Here is a 20185-nt window from a genome sequence, read left to right as displayed (position 1 = left end):
CCCCCCCCCCCCCTTCCACCTCCAGTCATCTACTCCAGTTGACCGGTCCGGAGCCTCCTTCGGTCTGGTCTTCGGGCTCCTTCGTCACCACCACCAGTGTCTACATTCCATCTGGGAGGGTCTGATGATTTTCTACCCCTATGTAAATATAAAATATTTGTGTAGCGATGGAGTCTAATCCCCAAAGACTTTGTACGTTTTATTGAGCTGTACCATAAACCTTTTGCATATCTGCAAACATGTCTCTCCTGATCAAAATAATCTTAATAAAAAAATAAAAAAGTGTCAAGAAACAAACTTTCTATTTCTGGTTACCCTTCATCAGATTAGCTTCTAGGTGTGTTGTCTGCAGAACTCTATGACAGACAACTGCACCAACAGCCCTGTGCAGAATAAGGTACAGATTGATATGAATCACATTCCTAAAGACACTAAAAAACAAAAAGCTCTTCTGACTTGTGTGACATCTGCTAAATGTCCCAGCTCCGGGGCACCAACAGCTGGGCCTCCTGCATATCTTTGCTCAATCTTCCATCACCCTGGGTGACTCTGGTGGGTCACTGCATAAGAATTGGAGGCGTTTTAGAAGAAACACAAAGAGTGATGTGTGTTGACTCACATCATGGTGGAGATGTTTTACTAGCATCAAACCTTTTTGCTTTGATCAAAAATAATGTTTCCTCGCGTTAAAAGGAAAATCACTGTTTTGGGAGAACACTCGAGGCAGTTTCTGTCGCTTTGAAGAAATGCTTTGCTTTACCACCTGGTGACTAATATTGCCCAGTTCAAAGCCTCCCCACTGGCCCGAGTGCTGGAGATCAGTGGGGTCTGTCGGAGGCTTTGTTGAGAGCTTAAACACCCAAGGTGTTTAGCTGAACCCGGGGTCCTGCTTTCTGCTGCACAACCACAAACACAGGTCAGACGTTTTCTGCACGCTGCCTGACAACTAACAGAGCTAACTACCAGAGAACCCAGTCAGACTAGAACAGGACAGCAATAAAACTACTTTACCATGTTCATTTATGCACTTCCCCTCCGCACCAATAAGATAATAATGGATTTCACATTTTAATATGTATGACGAAGTTATAGTATTAAATACTATACTAAAAATATAAGCCACACTTGGAAATGCATGTTTAGATAATATAAAGCATGCATATGTGAGTAAGGGATGTACAGTATGTATATGTCTATAGGTCTTGTAATCATTTAAAGTAACGACCCGCTCACTCAACATTATCCTGCTTACTACACAGCTTCTGACTATAGAAATCTATAATCAGTCCTTGACTGCTGCATGAATGGCAGTTAACATTAGGAGAATTGCACCAGGCCAGGTCATAGTCTGAATGAGAAAGCTCGAGGGTCTCCTCTCTTTGGGCCTGTGCTCACATGTTTGAACCTAGCGCCCTCTTTTGTGCACAGTCTCTGTCAGAGTAGGGTTGAAAAAGGCAACACTTTTGTAGCGATCCAGTGGTAAAATTACTCTGTAAAGCATGCCATTTTCATAGTATAACTTTCTACTGCTACTGACGTTGGGATAAGGGCTTTTTGTAAAGTAGAAAAACTCCACGACTTAGCGTTTATCGTATCTCTGTTTTCTCTGAATGACAACATTTATACTGAAAAATGTCTGCCATTCACTTTCTACAATGATGTGCAAGAAAGTGCAATGTGTGTATTGACTTTAAATTGGCAGCTAGTCACGAAAAATTTCAGATCTTGATCTCAAACAGATTCTGGTTGCCCCTCTCGTTAGGACAAGTCCATAAGAGTCCATGCTGCATGCATGGACATCTCTTTCTCCTAGAAATCAAACGTCTAATCATCTTATGCATTTGCCAAATGTAAAGCAAGACTCCTCACAGCGCACAGACGTTCCAAACACCCCAAACCCCTCATTAGGGAAGCATCCCACCTATGAGTCATCACTTGCACAGACCAGATGTGCGCAGAATTTACCAAAAAGATGAAAAAACCTCCATGTGAACCAGATGATGTACACACACTAAATTCCAAAATGATAACTCTTAACCCTTATGTTGTCTTCCCATCAACCATGAAAAAAAAAACACGTTTTGGTCACTTTTTTCAACATTATTAACGCTTTTTTCCCACATTTGTGCTTTGTTTGATGTTTTTTCCAAAGTTTTTTGACATCTTTAATGTTAACATATACAACACTTATTTCGACGGCCCATTTTTTTGCAACAAAAAAAGAAAGAACTGAAAACAGGTCAATTTGATAGTATATATATATATACTATACAGTATATATACTGTGTGCACAGCTTTGGGTAGTACGGGCATTGCAGCTCAACTGACTACACTCCATCCCCATTTGAAACATCTCTTGAGGCCTGTTGACAAGGCCAATGATCTCTTTCCCTCACTCTGCAAAAAAGCTGGTCAGTGGCCTGACCTGTGTTCGGGGTGTCCGAGTTCACCTCTGGTTAACTAGTTCACTTATAAATTACATTCCATTATTGTTAAAAAAAAAAATGTTATGCATTTGCAGCATAAACTAAACAGGTAGTGCTTCTTCACTAATTGCTTTAAAAGTGAAGTAAATTAACTTTGGTCACGCGGTGTGGTGGCTGTGTCTACTTTCTGCTTACTTGATCCCTGTTTGATCTTAGTTATTTTTTATGCATGTCTGGCTGCTTAGAGGAATAAAGGGAGTTGTTGTAATGCTTATCATGTTAAGTAAATGTCAGCTCCATGGTGGAATCCATTTTATCTGGCCCAAAAATACTCCTATTTTACTTTAACAAATACAATTTATTAAAATGGCCATGTTGTTGCTGAAGAGAATATAAGCTCATTGACACACACAGGTGCACAGAGCAGCCCTTGTGGAAGGAGATTTGGTACCATGATTAATTGAATTTACATACTATAACTATAACCAATGGTGTAACTTTAGTTTTAAAAGTGTGGGGGGGCCCTGGGGGACACAAAACGGTTCTGGGTTGGGGTCCTCTGACAAAAATGTTTTCAATTTGAATCCCATTTCCTGCATTTCTACATACATTAAGGAACTATTGTGATACAAAATCCAGAAAATAATTCAGTTGATCATCAGTCAATGATAAATTATTCTACAAAGAATAGTACTTGACTGTATAACAAAAAAGATATCCTTTACTTTCTTATTGTTAAAAATAGGAGCTGATCACATAGACTTATAAATAAAACGTCACACACACACACACAAACACACACACACATATATATACATACATATAACTACTATCTAATAGTTCTATTAACAAAATCAGGTTCCACTGTATGGTGTATGATCTAGTATGTCACTATATTGAAAAATAAGTTCAGGATGTTTAAAATGTTGAAGGGATATATAAAAACATGAATACATTGTCTTTTCTTTCTTCAAAAGGATATTCTATGAACCTCTGGGCAAATGTTGTGGTATCTTCAACCTGATGATGCAGAATGCTTGGAAAAGATATTAAACCGAAAACCACATCACAGCTCAGGAAGGAAACTTCATGTTTGCTCGCCCTGAAGACTGAGCTCTAATTCTCAAACCACAAAAAGGAAGATGGGCCTACCACAAGCCGGGTACTTTACTCTTTGGGGAAGGAGTAATATGATACTGTTTAAGTTCTCCACCTGTAAGGTACCAACTTTTGAGGCAACATGCAGGGTGTATACAAACCCTCTGGCACATACGCTTCATGAACATGTCTTTTTGGAACTCTGGAATAAAAAAGTGTGTATGATATTCACAGAGGAAGAGCTGAAATGCTTCTAAATAGGTTTAGAGCTCATTTATAATGCTGAGACTTTAGAATCTGTTAAAACACTTTTTACGAGTGTTGAAGTAGGGCTATTATCCAGCTCAAGTAATCCCTGTTCAGTATTGTGTTTTGCAACGCTGCCTCGTCACTTCTCATTTTGTACCAGTGCAACACAAACCAAAGGGGGCAATGAGTTTCTGGCAGCAAGGAACTCTGCCTACACTGTGCCCATAATTGGAACCCTCCTGAGAGCCAACTCCAAATGATTCCCTGGCAAGCAGCACGCCGAAGAACTGGAGCCAGCTTTGGGCCTTCCTGTCATGAGATACAATATCAATCTCGGCTCCATGGAACTATTGTGGTACAAATCAATGTCTGACCACTAGAAGGCTGTACAAGCTACAAAACTAAAATGACAGAGACCACCAAAAGGCAACTTATATATATATTAACAGGCACACATCATTTTCATGTTTTAGACCATCACAGAGTAGGCCAGGGACATGGATCACTTTAGTTTCAATTAAACAGCCTGTACTTACTGAGAGTAGTGGAGGCCCTCATACAGGATATAGTTTTACCGTCATGAACGAACCAAAATAAATTGAGGTTGATCTCTAGACCCTGATATGAATGACAGCTCATCTTTCAAGCAGGAGACTGGTAACCATGGAAAAACATCATTAAAAGGGCTATTGTGCTCCAACAATCCTGACTTACCACACGGGTAACAACCCCCCTCCCCATCACCGGCGGTAAAAGGATCACATCTGACAGATTTCATACAATGTTTCCATGCATACAATGATATCTCAGCGATCTCCCCTCAGTAATTGCCCACATACACACATCTATAGGCCATATGTTGGTGTGTACACCGTTTCATTGGGTTTCTTGCCCCATGCCGACAGCCCTTAACTTTAATTCCTTTTGAAATACAGAGTCAAAAAGAGTTGGTACCGACTTAAAAAGAGTAAGTATATTATGAGACATTCTTGTATGACAGGTCATAGTTAAATGATGTAGGAGTGGGGTGGTATTAAGGAGAATATGAGTGCCCTCCAACCACACATCAAGCAAACAAAGCTGCAGATATTGAAAAGTGTCTGAAAGTTCCCGGACACTTCTGATCAGTGGATTTAGGAGGTCAAAGGACTTGTAAGTGGGTGGATGCAGGGAAAAAAAGCCAAGATAAAGTTGTTGGGATAATAAACTGACATTGGTATTTTGGGCTGCAGGGCACACATTTACAGAGCTTTGTAAAATATTATCTTGACTATATATGTGTGATCTCATCTTGTTTTAAACCAAAGTTCACTATTTTTAAACATGTACCGGTATGATATTGACATAGGAACATCATGAGGCATGTTGTTAACATCCTTGGGATGTAGGCCCAAAAACACCTCACAAGGACAGAAGTAAGTCAATAGTAAAGTTATTTCTGACATCAAGTCTTTACAGCCTCACTCCAACAATGTTCATTAGTAGATTTCTTTAAGATCACTGTGTTTGAATGAGTGGTACCAGATGACCGTAACTATGTTGGTTTTCTGTCTGTTCATGAATGATTTAGCGTGACTCCAGCAAGACCCTGAGGCTACTTTAACAGGTGATAACCAACATGCTCATGTTAGTGGTGAACCAGCTTCTGGAGAGCCTATAAAGGCAGTGCTCTAGTTGTAAAAATGACAACACCACCATACTTTTTCAATTGCCTTAGGTTGCAAATAGCAATGTCAGGACTGCTGTGTGTAGAAGCCACTACATATGCAGTACATCTATATCAATTTTTTTTGCTTTTCCCAGACACAAAGTTGGAACACCTTACTTTACACTTGCATCAAACAATGGAAGTGTAAAGCTATGGAGTAAAAACCAGAAAAGATACTACATTTTCAACAAGACAACAAATAAATCCTTATCATAACCCCCCGATGTAGGAAACCACAGCACTACCTTGCACCTCACCAACACATAGAACCCTAAACAATTTAAACACATGCAAATCTATTTGGACCCAGAAGCATCACTCAAGCCTGAAACCAGAGACATCTTGTCCACTCATGTCTGTCAATTAAGCAAGCTGTCAGAAAGATAGTAACGCTGTAAAAAGACACAGCATTTTCCAGTGATATGAAGTTAAAGTGGAGACATTCCTAATTCAAAGTTTAGCATGCTCACAGAAACAGATTTTCTCATATTAGACCGTTTGACACAGAACTAAGAATACAGGATGAATCAATACTCACTGAACATCGGAGTTGTTTTTGCCGTTGTAGTTTTCTTTTATCAGAGCTATGCATGTACTTGTTAGCCCTGGAGAAAATACTCAAATGCACACTGGTTCCATGAAAGTCCAGGGGCATATCATTGACCAATTTAACCATAAACTGCAATATTACTACTAGTTTGCTGGAATTTGAAGAACCTTAACGAAATGTAACCCCTCAGCTCTAAGACTGCTTTGAAAGAGACATTTCAAAGAACAAAATGAACTGTTTTGGTATTTGACATGCCATACTGAATCTGAATGCATTCACCTGTTAAAAATGTACCGGAGTACAGCAAATTTCCAGCTGTGATAAACAGTTTTGCCTAGCACAGTTGTCAACGTCATGACATCCCACTGAAAACCATTGATGCAAGCATGACAACTTCCCATGCACGACAACCTAATCTGTCCATTCCTGAAAAGACAAATGCACATCAAGCTGTCTGCAAGTCACTTGCTGTCAAAAGAGACATGCAGTTCTACATGCCAAATTATCTAGTGTTTCATGCACAAGCTGTTTACAGAACATATGTCTCTGTCCTATGCAATTTCAGACATATTAAGGCTAAAAACATTCCCAAGGCAAAAAAAACTAATAATTTAATTAGAACTTTATTCCTTAAAATAATTGTATTGTGGAAACAGAAAATGTCTTTTTACATAGTTAAGTTTTCTCATGTTACAACAATCTGCATTTAAAAACAATGTTGTTAAATTTGAAAACGGAGGTTCTTTTAAGTCACATTTTATTTTTTGTGGCATGCTGGCTTCAGGCTTACTAAACCCTGTAGTGTCTTTCTCAGCAAAATATTACCTTTTGAATGATGAGTGTGTGTGTGTGTGTGTGTGTGTGTGTGTGTGTGTGTGTGTGTGTGTGTGTGTGTGTGTGTGTTTTTTATAATGACCTTCAAGTAGTAAGTCACATGCAATCCATAAGACAAGGGAAACACATCCATGCAGCACTGTATGGAGGGCTGGCACCATGCTTGTTAGACTCTAGCCAGAACTTCTTACCTTTAACAACAGGACTAACAAACATGAAGCATGCTTATTTTTCTCATAAATTATGTTGCTGTGCATGGGAATCAAGATATTGTTAATGTCTTTGACTGCACCATCAGGGATAAATGTCAATATGTTGGGTGGGTATTGGTATTGGGTAGTGGGAGGAAACACCAGACAAACGGGGGAGTAGGGATACTGAAAACTGGTTCAAAACTAGGATTCATTTGAACCAGTTATTACCTTTCTGGTTACTAACTGACAAGCACGTATACCCATCATCCTCCTCGTCTGGTAGAGTCTGGCACTCTAAAGGGAGTCGTCCCTCATCCAGAAGTGTCCAGCAACTGTCCCGCAATACTTCGCAGAAACTCCGGCAAGGCAACACCGCCAGCGTCACAAGAGAGCCACACTTTGGTACCAAGAGAAGGCAGAAAAACCACTCCAAACTATGGTGACAAGATGACTTCAACAGCCATGCCCATTCATTTAGAAGTACCTGGACTTCCTCCACAGTGGTTTGGTTGAGGTAATTGGGCACAACAAACCTTTCCCCAACCATGGAGGAGCAGAAAGGGAGAACAGTATCTAGCAACAAGCATTGAGGGGATTCTGTGTGGCTCTCAGCTGGTGCCAACCTACCTACAGCTGTCGGGCTAATTAAGGTTGCTTGGCTAAGCTCACTTACTGATGTGTGAGAACCATCTAAGATGTGATCAATTTGGCTGGTCAACACTTTTTGGCTAGTCACTGATGCTTGGCTGGATGCTTGAGGATGGGCAGCAATGGGTCTTAAGGTAGTGTCAGGTCTCTTGCTAGCTGGTTGCGCTTGGGTAATTAACGTTTTTTGGCTACTAGTTCTGGGTGTTTGGGTTGTAGAAAGTGCCTGGCTAACAAATGAAGCTTGTGTAGTCTGTGACACTTGGTTGAGTAAAGCTTCCTGGTTAGCTGCTAATTCACCAGCTAGTAACTGAGAAGCATTCACTAGTTGGTTGTCCTTAGGTACCGGGGTAGTCTCTACCAAGTTGTTGCCTATACTTGGGGTTAGTAAATCTTCTGGGGTAGAGTTGTCATGAGAATAATTTGTCAAATTTAAGTCATTGGCTTTCCAACTACTACTTTTAAGTTTTCTATTTCCTCTTGTGTTATTGGGGGTGTTGCAAGATAAATCTAAATGTTGCTCTGATTTTGTGCTACCAAGATTATGGCCCTCATCTCTTCTGTTACTCATTTGAAAGTTCAATTTTAGCTCATTTGGACGGGAAGCTACACTGCCTCTGCTATTTAACCCCCTATGATCGGTGGTCGTTACTACTTGTGGATTTTCCTCAGAAAACCCCTGTGTTTCAATGCTAGATCCCCAGCTAGTTTCAGATCCTGTTGTAGATTCAGATGTGATTCCAGAGTCAGACCAAATACCTGACCCAGAGCCTGAAGCCAATTCCGACCCAAGCCCAGATCCAAGTCCTGAAATGTCTCCTGTAAAACTTAAATGATCAGATCCTCCAGAACCCATACCAATAAGAGAAGATGTGCCATTACCAGATTTAGGTATGCGTGATGAAATCCCTGTTCCCTTTTCTGATGCTTGTTCATTCTCTGGCTGTGTTGTGGGTATTGGGCTGGTCAGTCGAGGTCCCTCAGTGGTCTTATCCCAAGTCTGCACAACCTTTTGCATACCATGTTCCTCATCAATGATCTCTGCTCTAACACCTGCAATATTCTCTGTTGGTGGTTCTCCACTACTTGCTGGAATGCCAGACCCCTCGTGGTCCACTGTTGGGGGCAAAGTTGTAGTACCAGTCCAGGCCCAGAACCAAGCATCAGAGTAGACCACGCACAGACTGAACAAAAACAAAACTCCAAACTGGGTCCTCATCTTGGGCATAAAAACAGGTTTTGACAACGTCCACCCACTTGATAAGGCTCCCAGAGAAATCTGTGACATGTCCACAGTCCCACTACACTCCTCACACACACTTTCCAACTCTGCCTGCACACACACTCCACTAGGCTGAGAGGAAAAGTGAAGAGGAGTGCCCCATTTAAAAAAGAAGAGGGGGGGCAGAATGAGTAGTGCTTGTATTGGCTGCCCTGGCAATATTTCCTCTCCTAACTCCTCCTTCATCCTCCTCCTCCTCCTTTTGTCACAGCAGTGAAAAGCAATCTCTCCTGCTGAGTGATACGTTAGAATTACGCCAGCTTCGCCTTTCAGTGTGCAATACCGATTCTTTCAGTGTTTTACACAGAAAGGCAATTTGTTCCCCTGACCTGTTCTCTTTGTCAACGATGGCTTTAAAAAAACTTTAAACTGCGTGAAACTACAGTGGGAGCAAATGTTGTGAATTGCCAAACTCAACTAAAAGAACTGAATGCTATTTTGTGGAGAAGGTTTTAAATGTAAGGAGCTGTGCTAAATTCCCTCCAATGGTTTAAATTAGTCTGACTGCAAACAATTACCTTGCAAAGTTGCTGTTGTGGTATGTCAACATGTTTAAATAACAACAATATCTTATTGCAGTAATTGTATTATTTTATTGGATAACGTTAAAATATCTATCAACCGAATTAAAAACCTGTAAATGTAGACTCAATCCACTGGAATCAGAGAAAGTTTTAAAGAAATTTGTCTTAGATTTAGACCAAGACAGCGTCAAATTCCAAAGAAATTACTTCATGCAAATTCATCAGCTTATTCTCTTCCGCTCGGCCCCTGCCTACATTGTCCCGGTCTCCCCATGTATTGTTCAATCCAGTTAACCCCCCTTTTTTTAGTGCTCTGTGGTTACTCAGTAATCCAGGCCTCACTTTCTTGTTTAGATTGATTTCTCATACTGCCAATGTGATCAGCTGACAGAGACCCTCAACATCTGCTAATGGGAGATTAGTGATAAAGGAACATGAGGTTTGTGCAAGTGTCTCTCTAATAGTACCAGGGTTTAAAATAAAATCAGGCATTCTGTGCATGTAACCTCAGTTGCTGTTGAAAGAAACTCTGGTCTCTTTGCACAGCATGCAACTATCCCTATAAAAAGGTTACAGGCGCTCATGTTGAGATGCATACATGTCTTGACACAAGCTTGACAACTTTATCCTCTAGTTCTCCGTCATGGTCTGGGGTCACTGATGATCCACCTGACCCCTGCCTGCAAGATGATGTTTGTTTGGTCTAGCAAAGGGGGAGGGTAAACACCAATGATATTAAAAAGTAAGATGTAAAATATTTACAACTTGCAAAATGAAAAGCTTAAAAAGTGGCCACATAAAGATGAAAGTAACATGTTATGTATTCAGCGAACAATAACTCCAAAGACTAGATAACGGCAACCTAAAAACTCACAAATAGCTCACTTATTTATCACAAGGTTAAGCTATTTTGCACTTTCTAGCCTGATGAAAATTTCAATAAACAAAAAGAGTGTGTGTAGTCATATGAAAAGCAGCTTCCTTTTGGCCAAATATGACTAAGGGACATATTAATGTCTGGTGTCTGACTTTATTTACAAGAAAAATTTTTCCTTCAAGGACAAAAAAAGAAAAAAGTCTATTTGCCAAATAATGTATAAATAACCCCAATAATAGAAGATCTATGGCTTTCTATCCTCATTTCAATGGCAAATTCTAAGAGGCTAGTTGCAGCATGATTACTGTGAATGTAGATTAATTGACCCTCTAGGCAAGAAGGAGTTAACACTATTAACCAAGCAATTGTTCACTCTAAAACTGTCAAAAATGGACAATTTAATTATAGCAGTTGCTTGAGAAAAAAAAAGAAGAAAGACAACTTTCTGTGGGAAACAGTCTCTCATTTTCGAGTTGACTTTCAAGCAACGCTATGCAAGAAAGGGTCCATCAAGTTTAACATTTCAGGAAACATTGAAAAGTGGACTGCTGCTGTCTTATTGGCTAAAAGCCAAGTTGTTAGACAAACTAGGATATCAAGGTAATTTTTAGTCAGTGTGTAACCAAAATAAACAAGGTTTATAGTAGGGGCTTAAGTAATAAACCCTAGGGTAATAAACTATGTCTTGTAACGGGTAATGATTGATAAGATCACTGTAACTTAATAGTAAATTAAATGTTCTTATATAGCGCTTTTCTAGTCTAACTACTCAAAGTACAGGAATTATTCACACACATCCACACACTGTGGCCGAGGCTGCCATACAAGTCAGATACACATTTGCACTCTAACTTGGGGTTCAGTGTCTTGCACAAGGACACTTTGACATAGGACTGCAGGGCCAGGGATCAAACCACCAACCTCCAATTGACAGGCGACCGCTCTCCCACTGAGCCACAGCCGCCCCAGCAGAGGTGACTGACATCTCCTGTGCAGAGTCCCACCAGCATGATTTCCTCTTCAATCTTGTCTCGTTTATGTTGTTTTAACTACACAAGATGCCAAATCCTAATGACTCTCAGAATCCAGACAAAGAAAAAATTGTCTGAGAGAGAATGAGACTCCAATGGTTTGGTATTATTCCAAACATGACAATGAATTAGCCTGAAGATGTTTTTGTAAGAGAAAAGATTTTAGAGTTTTAAAATGTTCGTACACACTTTCAAATTGGGAAACAACAATTGGATTTGGGTAGCCAAGCATATGCACCATGGCACCTTAGAACTAGCAAACAGTCTGCTTACTTAAGGAAGGAAAAAACCTGACAAGGTAAAGACAAAATTACCCTTAATGAATGTAGTACTTTTGCACTTTTGGTGTGATTGTTTCATCAGCACAGATAATCTGCAGATAACATAACATACTTTGAACTTTGTCAAAAGTCCCTCTTTTCAACATCCCTTTAATGTCTACCACTGCTAGTGTTGAGTACAGGCTGCAAGAGTCATAAAAACAACACAGCCAGAAGATTTCCTGTTTTCGAGAACTATATTTGTAATTAGAACAGGTAATTACAGTAAGACGGGTTAGAAAGTTTGCACTGTGCTGTATGTCAAAGATAGAAAGGAGAAGAAAGAACAAAGGAACTGTACTTGCTGATGATACATCTTTTCTGGGGGAATGAAACATGACTCATAAGCACACACATAATCCTGTGAAAAACAATTATTGGCGTGATTAACATTAGAATTTTGTTGACAGAAAGCAACGTCCGAGCAATATTTGTCCATGAAATGGAATGTGATGATGTCAAAAAGGTATAAAGTGTCATTGATATTTGTAATCAATGTTCATATGCTCTTAGCTAAAATAAGAACAGTTATAATCTCACCATAATCTCAGTAGGAATCTAGTAATCTAAAGGGTAATTTACCCGGATAAGAAAATAATTTATTCTTTTAGGGCTTTTGGCACCACTGATGGAATTCCATTCCTCTCCATTGTATTTGGAGATCTTAGCAGCTGATAAAACCAAGAATATCCCTAGGTCTCAACACCAAGGGATGGTTTTAATGACTTTTGTGATAATAAGTGCTTGGTTTTACCATGAATGCCGTATATCTCTCGTTCTTTTCTGTAAAGAAACGCCTTTATTGAACGACTATGTAGATATAGCAAAGTGGTATCCCTTAGAAAGGTCTGTGATGACCGCAACCTGAGAAATCCGGAGATGTTTGAGCAGGGGATGAACTGAAATTCCATGCCTCCTCAGTGTCAGTCCTCACAATGCACAGACAAAAGAGTGAAACCTAAGACCAGGAATGGGTCTGTGGGCTGAGACCATCAATGGGAGGATGAATGATCGGCTAATTACAACACCAACAAAAACCTGCTGAACATAATCCACGAGAGGCCAAAGGCGTCCAATTACCTGTCACTGCACAGCAGTGTTTTATGCCAAACTGTCTTTCAGATATTGACTTTCATATGCAGGGTGTCAATTTCATCAGGGCTAAATATAACTTTTGTGAATAATTTAAGAATACGAGGGCATATTTGTGCAACACAATCTGCCACTGGAAAGAGCGAGAGAATATGTTAACCTACATAAAGATTCTCTGTGTTAACTAGAGTAAAAAAGTGAACTGTCACTTTATTTCTTAAAACAAACACATGAATGGTATAGGGGTGAAACAATGCACTGTCAATGTGGGAGTTTTGAGTTCACTTGTTGGACTTCACACGTCACTACATTTTCTTGGTTTATTTAAGAGATTTGTTATTTTGAAGTTGGATATGCTCTAAAAAGTAACATGTAATATTTGTTTGCATAGTTTATACAAAAAAAATAAAGTCATCAGGTAGCAGCTCCTTCTGTTCAAAGAAATTTGGAGAAAATGGTACTGTGAACTTTAAATTGTGAATAGTATTGAATCGTGGGTTAAATATACAGTTCCATCCTTAGCACTTTTGCACCTAGCACTTTTGCACATTAATCCTTTGAAGGCTTAAGGGTTCCACTAAACAGCAAGACATTTTGACCTGACAAATAACTGCTGTACAAACAGAGAAGCATGAAACCAGATGCACGTTACAACGAAGGTTGACAACATGACGCGCTGTTTTCTGTAGCCCTGGAAGCAGCTAGAGGGCCATTTGGCGCGCCCCCCCCTCCCCCGCACCTTCACTGATGTTATTTCAGCAAGTTGGGGTTGTTGACCTCCTGCTGTGAGTCATAGTGTGGTCACCGTCTCACTGGTTATACAAGCACTAAGATCCAAGGCACTCAAGTGCTGGGAGTTTAAAATGACAAACGAATTAGGATGTCCACAGACACTCATGAACGAGCCCACATATGGTGGAAATACGTGCACGCGCATACACACGGGCTGCAGTCGCACAACATGACTCAGCTGAGCAGTGTAAACAGAAACAAACTATGGTGAACATAGGGCTCACACACACACACACACACACACACACACACACACACACACACACACACACACACACACACACACACAGCCTGAGCTAAAGCCATACTGCATGTCACAGCTCAACAGCAGTGCAAACTTATCTCAATTAGGCCACAGAAATAAAAACACGAGGGAACGCTTGAAATACCATCATCTGATTATCTTCAGCACTATGCATACCAAATTTTCCAGTTAGCGAAAATAGAACCTTTCTCATCTGACCCTGTATCCATGAGCAGCGGAGCAGTGAATCACTGTACAGTGAAGGGACTATTCAACGGCCTTCGAGCTAGATTTAAAGCCTGCTGTGAATCTTGAAAACCAAGTGCATTCTCCCATTTAATGCCCTCTTTTAAAAGCACAATTAGCAATCTGCGGTCATGTACCCTAGTTTTTCCAGTCTCATCTCATGGGAATTAGTGTAATATACGATGTGTCCCAGAATGAAAGCTTTACTTTCTATTGAGTAAAGGTTAGACTTGGTAGATGGCAATGATGGTGGCACCTGATAGCCACCTATCCCGTGCTGAGAGTGGAGGATAAACTTCTTTTGTGTGCAACTCAAAAAAGAGCAGTATACATGAAGTCATCAAGTTAAACTTATTTCAGCTCAACAGTAGCATATTGCGCTATGAACCATATAAGGTGCTTCTATACTGCAACTCCACACAGGACAAATGCCATGCCTGAATAAAACGCCCTAATTAAAATGACATCTTCTCTCACATCACTAAGATCTCCAAGCAGTGAATGTGTGTCACTGACTGTGTGAGAGAGCCATATAATGAGAGGTGGGGGGTTGGCTAACAGAATGGAGGTCAGAAGGTCGTAGCTATTAGATTAGAAAGGAAAGGGGGGTCCCCTGTCCCACAAATAGTGACTTATCACAGTCCTGGACTGGCATGCAAGAGCAGGTTGTGAGTTAGCTGCCTTGCCTGCAATGCACATGCCTTCCATTTCATAACATGATAACTATTCTATAAAATATATAACTAGTCAATAGCGAGCTAAAAACGTTAGAAGAGAACATTCAAACTACAACACAAGGGCAAACTACACAAAGGCCTGCATGGGTGTGGATATTAAAGAAGAAATATGAATCAAGTAGTTGGTGTAAAGCCTTCAGTATAAGTAATCTGTGATCATCTTTTTGATTTCTACCTCAGAGGATAAGTACAACAGAAAGGGGTGTTCCTAAAATGTACTGTAATGTTGGTCTGCCCCATGTTTAAATCATGAAAAATTGTTTTCATGGGATTAAAAAAATCAATGGAAAAATTGTGGCTAAAGGCAAGGCTGTATAGTTGCATTTTAACCTGCTACTCAAGTGACACAGCAGAGGCATGTCAATCAATGTTTGAATGTTACTCTAGACTATGTGGGTTGTGTTCCAGTTAATATGAATTAATTACTAGTCCCTTTGAAATCGTTCAATTGATTGAAAAGGTTTTATAAAAGTAAAAGCCCTCCTACCCTAACACTCTGGTCTCATTGGAATGAATGAGAACACTTGGGCACTGTGTGTGGGCACCACAATGCCAAAGGCATTCCAAAAGGGCTGTAAGTCTGTAAAGTCCTAAAACTAAAATAAAAGTGAGTTTGAAAACTAGAAACCCCATCTCATGGCAAATTAAGCACAGAGTTCATTCTGGATACAGTCCAATCAAATCCCAGCCGATCCTGAATATACGCGTGACGTTTTGTTGAAAAGCAGTAAAAATTACTGATTGCTTTAGAGACTGGGAGTTAAGTCAAGTCAGTTCTATTTATACAGACTAGGTTGCATCTTTCAAGTGTCTCCACTGAACAATCCGGTATCCTGTAGAAAGAGACAGCCAGGCAGACAGAGCCCTGCAGGGTTCCTCACAGTCCTGCTCAGGCAAGCAGAAACAGCTTGGCTGTCAGTCTGAATAAGACACATTCCATAACAACAGGAGAATATGTAGCCTGTGGGGCCTAAACAACAGTTACAGTATAGGGAAGAGGTACTGTATATGGGATAGATGGAAGCCACCCATGTTTGACCATCTTGAATGCAATTTAGAAATGGAGTTTTCTCAGTAAACAGGGCCCAGCCAGATGGCTGTTGTGCACATAAATTGTACCCTGAACTATAACTTCCACTTAGTTTGAAACACCGTGCAATTCCCTGATGACCAATGATTGATTCGTTCCTTTGTTGACTCTTAAACAAACACAAAACTGTATATTTGGGAACTGCTACCCATGCAGCAGCAAACCAGAAAAATACTTTACATCAATTTATGTAAATAAAATTAAAACTCAGTCGCATAGCTACTAAGATGGACACGTTTTTCAAATTGTATTAAGGCATTTAACAGGAAAATACACTTTCACCCTCTCATCTTAATCATCAAAAGGCAATGTGGCTTTCTGAATAATATTTCACTGATTAAAAGGAATTATCCTATTAGGTTCTGACACCCTTAGAAAAAAAACTCAAAAAAAACTTGTACCTGTAATGACTGAACTAATTTTAAGAGCATCCGGAAATGTCTAAAGTGTAATTGGCCCACGATGCCTTGGGGGCGGGGCTGATGTGTTATCTCAACTAACGACAGCATTGACTCTTTGGATGAGACGAGCTGAAGCGGCAGAGCACATTACTCTAATAGAAGTTTGCATGTAAATGTGAAAGACTACTATTAAGTATTTACACTTTGATATTTAAAAGTTTTGTGTTTTTTTTTAGAGTTTGCCCACAATCAGTGCGTCATTGCAGTCTTTTAATAGTGTCAGGTGTTTTCTAGTAATGTTGGAAAGGAAGAATATGCCCACTGTTCTGCAGAGCCCTCGGGATACAAAATCGTTAGCACGGATTAACATATACTAAACAGAGGTCCACAGCTGCATGGCAAGCAACATGCTGGAGGCTAAGAAAATTTGATGGGATGTATCCAGGAGCATCGCTTTACATCCCAGAGTAGCGAGGTGAAGTGGGGAAATAACTCCCTCTACTGCCCACAGTGTTAGCCACAGCAGCATGCAGTCAAATGAGCAACAGGGTGATGTACTCTACGGTGTCAATCACACAGCGTTGCCTCGGCTGACTCTTATGATTTATCTTAAAAAGAGTTGCAATGATTAACCAATTAATCTATTAGTTGTCAACGATTTTGATAATTGACTAATCAGTCAGAGACTTGTTATATATATTAAATAGTACAAATTTCCCTGATTTCAGCTTTTTTAAATTTGTGAGTGGTCCCTGCTTTCTTCACTTCTCTATGACAGTGGACTGAATGTCGTTGAGTTTTGGACAAAACAAGACATCTGAAGATATTATCTTGGGCATTAGCAAACTTGACATTTTTTACATTTTATAGACCAAACAACTAATCAGGAAATTAACTGACAGATTAATAGAGAATTGGTAATGGCAGCACTAAACTTAAACTACATTACAGAGTTCAAGTGGTTCTTTTGTTGTTGTTTTTCCACGCAGCTGCCCAATGCAATGGTTAACTCCATGTATAGCCGACTAAGATGTTACAATGTTCAGTAAAATCCACTGCTCTGACATGCTGTCTTACATCCTTGCTGCTGTAAGCCGCAAAAGGATGACGAAAAGCAAACCTTACGAGACAAGGTGGTGCTCCCTAACAAAAACACACCTGTTGAAAATCAAACACAAAATCCATAAGGGTCTATCCACAGCAATGGCACATGATGGCAGATAAGGCACGTGCTTTAAGATGCTGAGAAATCAACTTCATCTCTAAAATGTTTGTGTGCTTGTGCATAGTTGTTTGTAGTTGGGAGGTAAAGGGTATGGCTGTATTACACAATGTTTAATAAGATAACCTAATTACAAGGGGTTTATTTTCATCAGGATCACCAATGTGCTAGCTGAGCCTCCGGCAAAACTCTCAACACCTGAAATGTTGATGTCACAGCACAAAGAAAACCACAGACATGTGTTCACAGTTATCATGTTTCCTGAATGATGGGACTCTACGATTACGTCCTTAAAGAGGTGCCGGCTCTTTGACATTTAGTAGCGTTTAGAGGACTTGCAAGAAGACATAGGGACAGATTATAGAATTATCACCGCTGCCAAAGTAAACCTCTTTTTCACTCAAGCATATTAACCCAAAACAGATTTTAGTCTTTGTGCCAAAAATACAAAGAATATCCACATGGGAGGGGGGGGATACATTTGCACCAATTCTGATGGCTCCCTTGTGTTGTTCACTTTTCATCAGCAGAGGGAGACTAAATCCCCCTCTGGTGTATAATGGGTTCAATGGGATACTGACCTCATAACAGTCCAAAGCAGATGGGTCACAGGACTGTCATCAACACACAACACACACACACAAATACCAAATGTGAGACAGGTGGGGCAGACACACTGTATTACAAAGTCTATCCAGACCATCAGGAAATACAGCCTAAATATTTAGTTACAATGACCTACAGCGAAGTGCTATGTGGCACACAGACATTTGGATGACTAAGTTCTTCCAACTTCTTTTCAACAACACCGACCTCTATAATCACTGGTACTTTATAACTTTCAAAGTACCAGTCCTTTATTCGATCTGGTTGCGGAGAGTTCTAGCCCGACCAGGCTCCTCTCTTTACCCTGTCTCTCTTGGTTTTGCTGAAATAGTTTTAGACAGATGGGGACATCCTTTGATACACTGAGCTCCTCTCTCCTTTATCTTTCTATCTTTTCATTTATGTGCATCCATGTCCCAGAAATGCTTGTTACTAACCCAGCTCTGGGGAGTCATTCCCCGGGGTCCTTATGTTCTATTTCCCCAGCATGTTCCCTCGGATCAGGGAGGCTCCAAAATCATTGTAGCAGCTGTCGCCATGGTCCCGCTACACGTTCTGCGATGCCATGTTCATCTGCTACAGTCTGCGGTGCCCTGCTACGTCCTGCTACGTCCTGCTACGTCCTGCTACGTCCTGCTGTGCCTTGTAATGCCCACAGTGCCCCGCTATGCCATGAACTACTACAAAGAACTGCTACAAACTACTACTTTTTCTATTTTTGTTATTTCCACTAACCCCAACCGGCCCGTCAGACACCGCCTACCAAGAGCCTGGGTCTGACCGAGGTTTCTTCCTAAAAGGCAGTTTTTCCGCGCCACTGTCGCACTATTGCTTGCTCTGGAGGGAACTACTAGAACTGTTGGGTCCTTGTAAATTCTGGAGTGTGGTCTAGACCTACTCTATCTGTAAAGTGTCTGTAAACATCTCCTCACTATCTGCCTGTCCCCTGAACACACTGTAAAAAACATCTCCTCACTATCTCCTAGCTGCCTGTCCCCACAACACTGAACACACTGTAAAATCCATTCACAAAAACATTTTACAGTGTGTTCAGGGGACAGGCAGCTAGCAGATAGTGAGGAGATGTTTTTTACAGTGTATTCAGGGGACAGGCAGCTAGCAGATAGTGAGGAGATTGTTGCTGTATGTGAAAAAAAAGTAGCCTAAAAAAATGTGCAACATCGCTTAGAGCACCTCTAAATAATAAATAGTATAAATAGAATAATTATGTACGTAGCTGACTCCAAATTTCCACCTAAAGCCAAGTCATTTCTTTCATTATGTATTTACAACATTAAAATGCAAACAGTTGCCTTCTAAATAAATAAAATGAAATAGGAAAACAATGTCAAATATAAATAAATATGACATCCAAAGTTTAATTAACTGTTCTTTTAAAAGTGTCATTTTTAACTAACCAAATAGTCACAACCACTCTGCTGTAAGATGTATGCAGAACACGTGGAACCGTTTTATTTTTTATTATTGTAATTTGTTTCAAAAGCCTGAAGGAAAATCAGTCAGCTTCGTGCTGGCCTAAGGACAAATGGAAGGTTGATTGTTTAAAAACTGTGAAAGTCATTTTCCAGTGCTTATTTTGATCCTTCCGCAGTAAAGAGCGCAATAGAATTCTGAGAAAACAAAAATCTATCAATAAAAAACAAAGAGCCCAGATTAACCAATCACCACTGGACACCATCTATAACTTATTTTGTACTACTTAACAATCCATGAATCTATATTTTTGTTTTTTTGTTTCTAATTTTTTCATGTGCTGCTTAGAGAGTTCTTTTTTCAAAGAACGGCCTGGCGGGACTTTGGGTGAACTTGAAGTGAAGGTTCATCCCACTCTGACAAATCATTTACCTGCCCTGTAGACCTTAAAAGAATGGAGAGGGACTCTCCCACAACTGGAATCCAGACACCGGGCTTGTTTTTATAGGAAGGGTTAGAGGGTCACTGGGTTGAAAATGTTACATTCAGGTTAGCTGCATATTTACTACAGAATACCTGATGA

At 40.2% G+C, this 20185-nt stretch overlaps 1 protein-coding gene across 4 annotated transcripts in view; it reads right to left on the bottom strand.

Annotated features, from left to right (window-relative positions):
* Positions 1-20185, bottom strand: part of col18a1a (collagen type XVIII alpha 1 chain a) — a 94732-nt gene that overhangs the window by 46475 nt on the left and 28072 nt on the right. The window contains exon 1 of one of the 4 annotated variants that reach the window (XM_034884854.1): positions 8587-9066. The exons of 1 other annotated variant lie outside the window; for it this stretch is intronic. In XM_034884854.1, coding sequence (XP_034740745.1) covers positions 8587-8992 — 406 coding nt within the window. In that variant the 5' untranslated portion in view covers positions 8993-9066. Of the gene's footprint in view, positions 1-7287; positions 8535-8586; positions 9067-20185 lie in introns of those variants that run through there. 2 more of the 4 variants (XM_034884852.1, XM_034884853.1) reach the window with 2 other exon arrangements.

The sequence above is a fragment of the Etheostoma cragini genome, chromosome 11 (genome assembly GCF_013103735.1).
Source record: "Etheostoma cragini isolate CJK2018 chromosome 11, CSU_Ecrag_1.0, whole genome shotgun sequence".
Classification (NCBI taxonomy): domain Eukaryota; kingdom Metazoa; phylum Chordata; class Actinopteri; order Perciformes; family Percidae; genus Etheostoma; species Etheostoma cragini.
This window is presented reverse-complemented; position numbering and strand designations above follow the sequence as displayed.